The following is an 11,049-nucleotide window of genomic DNA, read 5'->3' as shown; positions in this document are numbered from 1 at the left end:
TCTCCAAGCGTAAAAAATGCTCGCTCTCTTGGAAACAACCGTGGAAATCATTTGCAAACACCCGAGTTCAGCTGCATAACATCAATTACATGTGGAATTTTGGGCATCCAGTACAGGACTTTCCGGCAAAACAAGATAGCAGAACTTGTTCTTTTCTGTTTAAATATTGGAGAATTCTTTCCATGTGTCCCTCTACTGATGACCTGCAGGATTAGGAGTACTGTGGGAAAACTCCCAGCTAAGCAGTATGAAATGCATTTGCAGACGACCAATTTTTCTCAAGTTTGGTTCTCAAGGACACATTTATTATTATTTGAAGAGTCCTTTAGTAAAAATAAATATTCTGTTCTGCCATAATTAGAAATGGAGCTTTTTGTGTTGCTGAATTATTTCACAAGTGACAGTGTATTTAATTGTCTTGTCATGCCTGTGAATAATTGAATGTGGTTTGTGGTTTATGTTTCCCTCAGATACCCTATAGAGAGGATTCCAATAATCTCACCATGTTCAAGGCAGTGCTGAAGAAGAACAGAGATGGAGGCAAAGGGAGCAAGAATGATTCAGGTGTGTTTTAGATCAGGCGGAAAAACGGCGTGATGTTTTCCTTGGAACAAATATCCCATACCTTAAAGGCCTAGATGCAGCTACTGAGGTGGAAATACCTCATTGTGTATGAAATAATTTCTTAAGATGGAAACTTTCTAATGTGTTTCCAAATACTCTAATATTTGCAAACATACAGAATGTGACGGCAGAAATGTGTTAAATAAAGCTAAAGTAAACAGAGAAATTTTTGACGAAAGCACAAAAGTCATGCTCGCACTTTGCTCACAACATGCTTTCATCTCAGCCATCATTTACAGCAGTTGTCTAATGTAATGTTTCATTGAAGAGCATGCAGTGATTTTATGTGACTGACAAATGTAAAGAGGTATTTTGTTTTGTGCTGCATATGGGTAGAATGTAGGCTCTGCACAGACTGTATTGACTGCGTGAACCACCTGGTGGAGGCTTCTATATTGTATTGTTGGGGGATCTCAGAAATCCATATTGCTAAAACCATAAAGTCATATATAACAAAGTCATATTTTTCTTTTACATTTTAACTGTAGTCAAATTGACCATTCTATCTTTACAGTTGATTTCTATCTGTATTTTCCTAAATGTTAGCCATATCCAGGGATACATCGTACTATTTCCCTGTTCATACAGTGACTGTCTTCATCTTTTCTTTTTCTTGTACGGCATCTGCCAGCCGAGCTTTGATTTACAACCCCTGGACTGGTTTTAACAGGTAGTATAGTTCAAATAGTCAGTGCATAGAATAGATCATCATTCTCTTTCTGGCTTTGTCTGGAAGATGTTTCACTCAGCAATTAACGATAAAATAAAAGGGAGGAGAGTCTGGGTTGCTTTACACCTCACACTCCATTCATGCACAGTGTTGTTTTCTGTCTAGGTGTTGTAACCTGTCTCACATGTATGAATCACTGTGACACATAGACCCAGCTGCATACACATGCACCTTTACAATTTCAGGAGGGTCTGTGTACGAGAAGGCTGGGAGCAGCGGCTTTATGGCGGGAAACTGCTCCTTTATCCCAGATTTACTCACGCAGTTGGACCCCATTCATCAAGCCCAACTGGCTCTGTCTCCCTTTCTCATTCTGGCACAATAAAACGTGGCCTCTTCTCTCTATTGTTTAGGGCTCTTAAAGACAGATGAGAGGTCACAGAGATTCAACAGCTAGTAGTGGTGACTTTGCCCTACTGTTGCTCCTACATGAATCTCTGCTAAATTTATTTTTTGTTTTCAGTCAGAGCCGATAATATGTTACATTCCTCTTTGGATTGTTGGCAAAATGTAATAGATGTAAATAAACGAAAAATTCTCTGTCATCTTAAGATTTTGATGAGTTGTCAAATGTCTTTATGAAGAATCTAATTATTTTTGTTTTGTTGTTTTCTATGAAAGCAGTAAATACTTTTTTTTTATTTGTCCTTGGAAAAGTAGTTTTTTTTGTGTTGATCTGACTTCAGCTTGGGATCTAAAATATGGTTTGCAGCACTGATGGGGGGGATTGCTGTGCTGATCAGTTTGGGTACACTATGGTATAGTTAATAGTCCCAGACAAGACGATGTCTATTGCACGTAAAATATTTACTACAGTGTATATGAGACTTGAATACAATATAATTTTTTCTCCCAAATGGTTTGGGAAAGAAATTTACTGAAATGAAATGTCTGGATCAGTGGAATGATGACTTCTCCTTCCTTATATGCTTTCTATCTTATGTTGCTTTTCAAATGGGATTTCAGCCTCAGGATTTTTCTTTATTTTTATCAATACAGCATCAGTATTTGTTTGAGATGTATAAGATTGTCATCTTTTGACATCCCTATATTTTATGCTTAAAAGTTGGTGTTTGTTTGCTGACAAACTCATTGGGTAAACTTTCTAATTTTGTTGCTGGCTGTTTCTTCAAGTCCATTACGACTGTGTGGACCAGGGGTCACCAACCTTTTTGAAGCCGAGGGCTACTTTCTGGGTACCGATTCATGCAAACGGCTACCAGTTTCATACACACTTCTGAAATAAAACATTTTCTCAATGTAGCATTAATCAGTGATATTCATCTATGTAAATACACTGATCATGTTTAATGATTACTCACACTAATTATTAACAACGTTTTAACAAGGTAGGGGACAGATTTGACTTGTTCAGAAGTCTTTTATTTTATACAAACTCTTGAGAAACCATGGCTCGCGGGCACCTCACAAGGGCCTCGCGGCGCCGCGTTGGTGACCCCTGGTGTGGACGTTCCTGCTGTCAGAAGGAATAAGTTCCAGTAAAATTTGCTCAGCAACAAATAATGGAAATCAGAGGAAGGAAAGACCTTGGTAATGATATACAGTAATTGCAAGATAGCTCGGCACATGTACATGACCAAGTGGCCGTGGACTGGAGGCAACTTTCAAGCAGTCAAGGAAACTTGGCCCCAAGTTCAGATACCACCACAGTCATTAACTCTCCTTTGGGATCTCCCAATTTCCACGACCACAAAAACACACAGTTTGCTAATTTAGTCTTTCCATCGTGTGCTCCTTTAGCTCATTCCTCCTCCTTCCTCCTCCTCCTCTACCTCCTCCCACTCACTGCTTACCTCTTTAAGTCTGCAAGGAGCTATTTTTTTCATAATCTACTAAACTGGAAGTGGGATGCTATTTTGCTGTGGCTTGTTGACTTTGATGTCAATTAGGGCTCAGTGGAGTTAATAGATCTGGGCCTTCAGAACTACAAGAAGATGACTATATATTGTATATATATTGTTGTATTTGGTATTCTTTGTGAGGATATAGGTCAGAGATGTGTCGTTTACGATGAGTAGTTACTGGCACTATCAATTTTGTCACTCAATTTGTAAAATCCATTCGAAAACACACATTTTGAGTTCACATTCTTTGTCTCATGTCGATAAGGCCATTAAGTTGTTCTGAAGTTACAGAAGTAAACCTATTGTCTTTAAAGAAGATGATATGACTTGGAAAAACATCAAACTCTGCTGGCAAATACCTGTTTTGTTATTACCTCCGTCACGGAGGTTATGTTTTTGCCGGTGTTTTTGTCCGTCCATCTGCTAGCAAGATAACTCAAACTCTGGACGGATCTGGATGAAATGATCAGGAAATGTTTGGAGTCTTACCAGGAACAGATGGTTACATTTTGGTTACAAATACACAGCAAGTCTGATTCAATTTTACTTTTCATGGTTGGTGTATAAAGATGCCAAGAACAATTTAGAGCCTTTTGATTATGATCCAGATCACCATGTGGATGGTGTACATCCAATTAGGAGGGGACCGAGGTGCTTGGCGGAGGTCTGCGCTCTCTGAGTGCTTTTCTAGTTCAGTTTTGTCCTGTCCAACATGAAAGTGGTCAATGTTCTCATCTTTGCTTTATGCAAATTGGAGGTTGAATATGGCAATGATGGGAACAATAAATGAGAGGCACCCATCCATGCTCTGTGTCGGATTGTTTGAATAAAACTGAAGCTTCCGAAACATAAAAGTGTGCTGCCAAAAACACATGGAACCAACAAGCAATGTGTAAACAGCCTATTAATTGTATTCACTGAACATTAATGACAGATGCGTTTTCCAACTGGAAGCAAATCTCAACACCGGTTTAGTACTGTGGTTTGGAAAATCAGTGCAATAATATTCTTTCTTACACTCGTAAGCTCATGGTGTGGAGCAGACAGACCAGTGGCTGGAGGGTTTATCATCCCCTGCATGACCTATCCTCAGTTTGACCTTTCGTTTTGTGTTTTGCCTGTGTTGAAGTTTTATCGGTACAAGTGAAGTGAACCTAAGTCATATATTTGTGGTGAACTTGAAACGCGTGAAAACCAACAATATTTATTCTCTTTCTGCTGAAAATTGTCTGCTAGCTTACTGGCTTTATAGCCCCACATTACTGAGTCATATTTACTGCGTCTTACTGTTAGATATTTGAGTTATGCATGCACGCTCACAGGTTGCACAAACACGCTTAGTTTCTTTATCTCTACATACTCTGAGGTAATCACACACATAGATTAATCACATATAAAGTATCACACATTGTAACTGATACACGATGGGAATAAGTTAGGGCCCTAACGGCCCTTCCCAGGAGGAGGGTGTAAGCACCCCCTGGGAGGAGGGTGTTTTCATGCCCACTATAAAGATCACTGCCGTAGAACATTCGGGACTCTTCTACAGAGTCCCGCTTCCGCGTCTGTAGGAGAGTCCAGCGCTGTATTTCCTTACCAGCTTTGTACTTACTGAAAACCTTCGGTAAACTTGATTCGTTTTATAATCCTGACTCATTATTGAATAAACACCTCCAACATGAGATATAATAAAAGAACCGAGGGAAAAAGGAGAAACCTAACAGCGTCATGGACATGTTACATCCGCATTTCTTCATTATATGGCCGACAGAAACCTTTTCAACTCTGTTTTAATTGTCTGTGTTTCTGTGTTGGGCAACATGTGTTTACCACCCAATGAGCTTGGCTGCTTGAGGCAGCTGCCAGACAGTTGTCTGTATGTTGTGGATGACACAGTATTAATCACACAAACATGCGTTGCCGTGTGGAAACAACAGTTTCACCTGTTCAATCCGCCAGCTTCCCAACACACAGAGAAATAATCAAGTCAGTTACACACAAACGTCATCACCGGTTGGCAGGACATTTCTTACTTTGTTAGTACAGAGGCAGAAACCACTGATGCACCTGGCTACACAAGAGACAGAGGTCATCACAGAAAATACTGGTTGACTCCACTACTTTATTTATACTTTTAACCTCATCGTGTATCTACTGGGATGCTGATTGTTCTGGTTTGGAATGCAGATGGAAATGCATCTTTCAGATTAGTCACTTAATATTAAGTTTAGCCATACAAATGTGAGGGCGGGCAAAAGGATACGGACAACTGTTCCTAATGGCCTTCTTAAGATAAGATTCAATTTATTGTCATTGAGCATGTCACAAATACAAGCATTGAAATATAGTTTGCATTTTACCAGAAGTGCTTTTAGCAGTGATTAAATAACAATTGTGAATATCTAGATCACAGATGATATTACAATATATACAATTGCAGTATATACAGATAACACATGACTTTACAGTATATACAATTATACAGTGGGTGTGGTATGAAAGACAAAATGCACAGATTCTTGATGCCTTCATCTGAGCCAGATGCAGCCAGTAATTTTTAGAGGCTCTTTCTGATATAAGGTTTAGTATGATGATGAAGTGAAAGATGGAGGAGATGTTCCCATAGATGTGTGTGTGTGTGTGTGTGAGAGAGAGAGAGACCATAAAGCGCTGCTCTCTGTTGCCTCAGCTGTGGCAGTGACTGGTACATGCTGCCTCTGCAGTTTCTGTGAGTTCCTTGGGCTTTTTGACACGAGTCAGTGATTTGTTGCCAAGGGTCAAACAACAGCAAATTAGTTGCTAAGCTAGATTTTGTTTTGTTTGCAGGATTCCACATAGTTCTGGAAATTTGAAGGACCGCTGCTTGAGTTTATAAGAGCAAGTTAATTTCGTTCTGTGTAAAGTTTATTTTGGGGGGTGGGGGGACTAATACAGTACTAAATACGAAACTTATTAAATGGTTTCTGCTCTTGTATTTGATTATAGTTTTGTTTGGTTGTGGAAAGCAACTAAAAATGCATAGATTGCGTCCCTAGATGTTGTAATTGTATTATGTTGTTACTCTTTTTGTAGGCATGAATTAAATATAGAAGATTCTTTCCCCGCTATCTGTATTCCTGCGCAGCGTAACATGCTGGAATGCAGGATTATTGCTGCTATGGGAAGACATATTTTCAATAACTAATAACCACAGGTGATATAATAGTTATTTGTTCAAACAGAAATTCTGAACAGATTTGGGTTTACTTCACTAAGTTTCTCTCAAGTTTCAGTCTTGCACTGCTTATTCTGCACATCCAACATCAAGCTTACTTCCTCATCGGTGACTGTCGAACTGTGGATCGATTTGTTCCGCTAGTGCAGAATATAGTTTTGCCTTGCTAAGTGGAGTTGGTACTGTACCTCATTTCCCTTCACAGTGTGTTCTTTTAGTCATAGCGATTGCAAACAGTTTGTACTTACAATTATGTTACCTTCAGGCATTAGTACTGCATTACCATGAGGTGTGGTTTCCTTGTAAAGGCATTGCTATACAAATATTTTAAAATCAGTGTCCGGCCCTATTTGTCACCTGAAGAACAGGTATGATAAACTTGGCAGCAAAAACTGACTGTTGGGGAAAAAAATGGAAAGTATTGGTGAATGCTTAGCCAGAATATCGATCTTGATGTAAATAAGGAAGATACAGGGATTCATCATCTTCTCAGTTTAGAGTCTAAACATATGATCCCTAGCCATTCTTACCACAGAGACTGAGCTACTAAAGCTACACAACTCCATTCATATGGGACATCTTATTATTATTTATATTACCAAACTATATTAATACAACTTCCTTCATCACTGTTATTTGGACTAGCAATGTTAGCCCAATGTCTCATCAGTGTACATTTGTGTAGCAGTGATGTTGTTTCTTTATGAAACTCTTGTTTCTGTCTGTGCACTGAGAAAATATTCTGCACTTTTCATAAATTTCTTTGCTCAAAAGTAAAAAATGATGAGTGCTGAACCAAGACTGATGAGTACAGTACATAGAGTCAGCCACAGGATGTCTAGACCACAGATTACATGCAGTGTGTGACCTGTGCAGGACAGGAAGACTCCATATTATGCCACACACATACACAGACAGTTAGCGAGCAGTGGAGACAGAGAGAGCAGCAAGCAACCTCAAGCTACATTATTCACATCCTTTGATTAACCATAATAACTAGTGCCCAGACCACAACCACTGACTCCTTTATCATCAGCTCATGGTTTTCCTTTTGGAGTACACTTCATTCTAAAAACAATTCATGCAGCCTAGAGGCTTGGATTTGCTTTTAATTTACCACTTGATCCTTTAGTCGAAATATTATTTTACAAATATATATTTACTTTCACTTAAAACCTGCCTGTGGGTCATAGCTAGTTCATTCCCCAATACCCTGATTGTCACTCAAATGAAAATAAAACTGTGCTGATAAAAGAGAAAAGGTATTTTAGTCTCTGTTGTCTAACTTAGCCCTTAGTCTTAGTCATGTGTATCTAGACTTCAATAGACAGTTGAGGTAGGATTTAAAATGGTGGAGGACAGAATGTACCTGATCACAAAGAACACAATTTAGACCTATACGGCTGTGGCTCAGTTGGTAGAGTGGGTCGTCCAGTGATCAGTAAACCGGTGGTTCGAAGCTCTGACTGTCGAAGTGTCCTTGGGCAAGACACTGAACCCCAAATTGCTCCCAGTGGGTCTGGCAGCACCTTGCATGGCAGCAGTGGCCCACTGGAGTGTGAGTGTGAATGTGTGTGTGAATGGGTGAATGTGAGGCCTCAAGTAAAAGCGCTTTGAGCACCGGAAAGGTGGAAAAATGCTGTGTACCGGTAAGTGCAGTCCATTTACCATTTACCATTTACAGCTATCAAAGCACTCTGCATCCAGCAGACAACGATTAGTAGGGCGGAGCTGAAGCCACACTTACACGTACAAACACACGTGTACAAACTCACATATGTACGTTTGTACACCTTTAACCTCAGGTGTATCCATATTAGGCACTCCCTGTCTCACTTTCTGCAAAGCAAAATAAATGCTCTTGGCTAAAGCAGTAAGCAATTAACGATAAAATAAAAGGGAGGAGAGTCTGGGTTGCTTTACACCTCACACTCCATTCATGCACAGTGTTGTTTTCTGTCTAGGTGTTGTAACCTGTCTCACATGTATGAATCACTGTGACACATAGACCCAGCTGCATACACATGCACCTTTACACATACATTAGGCCCTGCCTTTCAAATCAAAATAACTGAAGACCTCAAAGGAAAAAGCCTGAAAAATTCCAAATATAAAGACTTGCACAAGGTGTTGTAAGTAGTTTTTCGTTGTTGGTTGTAAAATGATACTGGTTTTAGAGTTGTTCTTCTGTAGATCACTGTTACTGAAGTTTAGTTAGAACTGTCGAATGCCATGAAGAACCTGTGTAGCCACTTTAATCTCATTCATGGTTGTTATTATTATCTTAGGGCCATTTTTTCAATGGTTATAGCTGGGTAGTTGGCTATGCATGACGTTAACTAATATATTCTGAAGTTTCATTGTTGAAAGTTTCATTTAACCAGCTGAAAAAGCTGTCAGTTGTCATAACATTAGAGGCATAACTTATTTGAACCCTTGAAATTACAACAATCTCCACTCCACATGACTCAGAAGATTGACTTTCGAGCAACATCTGCTGTGACTGCATGTGCAGTACCTCTCTATGGCTGGTCTACTGCACCTAAAGCTACTCTTATCATTAATTAAAGTAGTCAGATTTCTTTTTTTTAAAATTATTACTTGTGTTAAAACTTGGTTGATACTCGATTAAGAACACATGTGCAGTTTGGCTCTCAGCATGGATGATTCCCGTAACCTTGAAAGTATGTGCACAGCAATGGACAAGAAGCCAAACAAGTAGATGATGACTCAGGGAGTGATGTCATCCATAGCACTGCTGTGGATGACATCACTCATAGGCTCTCATATCCCAGCCTCCTGCCTTGTGCAAATAATTCAGAGGAGGAAAACATTTATCAGTAACATGCCAGGGTGCTTCTCGAACGGATTTAGGGAGGGTGAGAGTGGCCTTCATGGCAGTTTATTGGCTGAAAAGGTTGGTAGGCCATTGTTTTTTCTAATTGCAACATGGTCTGCCTGACACATCTCTTCTGTCTGACTTTCCGTTTTGCTTTCGTACCACTTTATAACCCTTGTCCATGGTCTAAATAAGTATTTCAAATGCCTGTTTTTATGAAGGAGACTGCTTACCTATAGGATGTAGCAGGTACTAACCTGTCATTGCATATTTTCTCTTGATTGGGGTTTAGTGACAGTTCAGATTGTCTATATCATCATCATTTTAAGCAGAAACCAACCTGTGCTATCATAGAGCCTGACTCTTAGATACGTCTCTATGGCGGTGTTGGAAATCTTTGGAGACCATTGTTCAGTCCTGAGTTTCAGGGCTCCATTCTCTCTCCTCTGTCAATCTTTGTACTGCTCTGTTTAGCTGTTCTGAACACAGATTTATTTTGTACTGCAAGTAAATGAATGTCTTGCCATGCTTCACTCATGAGGGTTTGAGACGTGCTGAGCTCCTTTGTGCTGAGCCTCAAAAGAACTTGGGATATCACTTCATGCAAAGAGGAGCAGTTTGCAAAGAGTGCTTGGCTTCCAATTTACTTACATACATTTCTAGCCATGGCATTCTGTTGGAGTTGTGTTATTTATCATGCATAGAACAAATCAGGTGGAAAGTCCTATTGAGGCTTTAATTCAAATCAAGTGAGACAATTATGGTGGCTAATTGCTCACATGGTTTAGCTTTTATAAATACTTTCAAATACCTGACCTTATGTGATCATTGATTGCTTACGGCATAAGGACAGTTTTTATACCTTATGCCTGTCCTTTTATTGTTGTTGAACAGCCTTTTAAGGGCATTCTTTTGACCTCACCTGGCCCCAGCAGAGGCGCTGCTTAATGATCTGTGATAAAGGCAACCCAAATCTGTTGTTAAGCAAAATCTCCATGGCAAACTAGAACTTCAAAACCACATTGTAGCCTAGAAATAATTTTCAGAGCAGTATAATCTATATTATTAACATATAGAGGTCACAATTTGACAGTGGAACTTTGTAGAAACCTCCAAGAGTGAGTCTAATCTGCTGAAAACGTTTTCATCCATCTGCAATGTGACGACAGTTGCCCCAGAACTGTGCTCACAGTGCTAAGGAGATTGATCACAGTACAGACAAATAGGTTAAGCCATCCATCTTCTACCTGCACTTTGCTTGTAACAGCTGTTTCCATGACTTGTAAAGGACATTGACGTAATTAGCCAGCCTGATGTAAAACTCAAGTGAGACTGTGTTGGCAGTTTTCTTATGGATTCACCGTGGAGTCATTGTGCATCATGTAGTTTAGGAAAAGAATAAATCACTTTACACTACTGATCAGAAATACTACCATAAAAAATAGAATAACATTGAAAATGTTACAAGACCTTACAAGACCTCAGTTTTTGTAGGTATGCACTCAGGCATGTGTAGAATATAGAAACTCATTCCAGGTTAGAGTTGAACCGAAGACGGCTACAAACTGTCTTTGATCACAGGAAGAGCTCTGATTATGATCAGCCTTGTAAGATTAGATTAGAATGGAGAGGGCATGGGTATTTTTCCTTGCGTGTGGGAGTGCACAGTGTGTCCCATTTTCCTACAGTCTCGTACTGAGGAGACCTGTGGAGAGACATTCATACCAGAACCTCACACACAATATTGCTAGCATGAGTATCAATAACCCTCTTGCAG

The 11,049-nt window shown here is 39.6% G+C and overlaps 1 protein-coding gene across 1 annotated transcript in view; it reads left to right on the top strand.

Annotated features, from left to right (window-relative positions):
• The first annotated feature begins 503 nt into the window (after positions 1-503).
• LOC137912750 (protein TANC1-like) overlaps positions 504-11,049 on the top strand; it is an 87,485-nt gene continuing 76,939 nt past the window's right edge. Inside the window, exon 1 of the mRNA XM_068756886.1 lies at positions 504-564. Within this exon, the coding sequence (XP_068612987.1) occupies positions 504-564 (61 nt within the window). The remainder of the gene's footprint in view (positions 565-11,049) is intronic.

The sequence above is a fragment of the Brachionichthys hirsutus genome, unplaced genomic scaffold (genome assembly GCF_040956055.1).
Source record: "Brachionichthys hirsutus isolate HB-005 unplaced genomic scaffold, CSIRO-AGI_Bhir_v1 contig_790, whole genome shotgun sequence".
In the NCBI taxonomy this organism is placed as follows: domain Eukaryota; kingdom Metazoa; phylum Chordata; class Actinopteri; order Lophiiformes; family Brachionichthyidae; genus Brachionichthys; species Brachionichthys hirsutus.
This window is presented reverse-complemented; position numbering and strand designations above follow the sequence as displayed.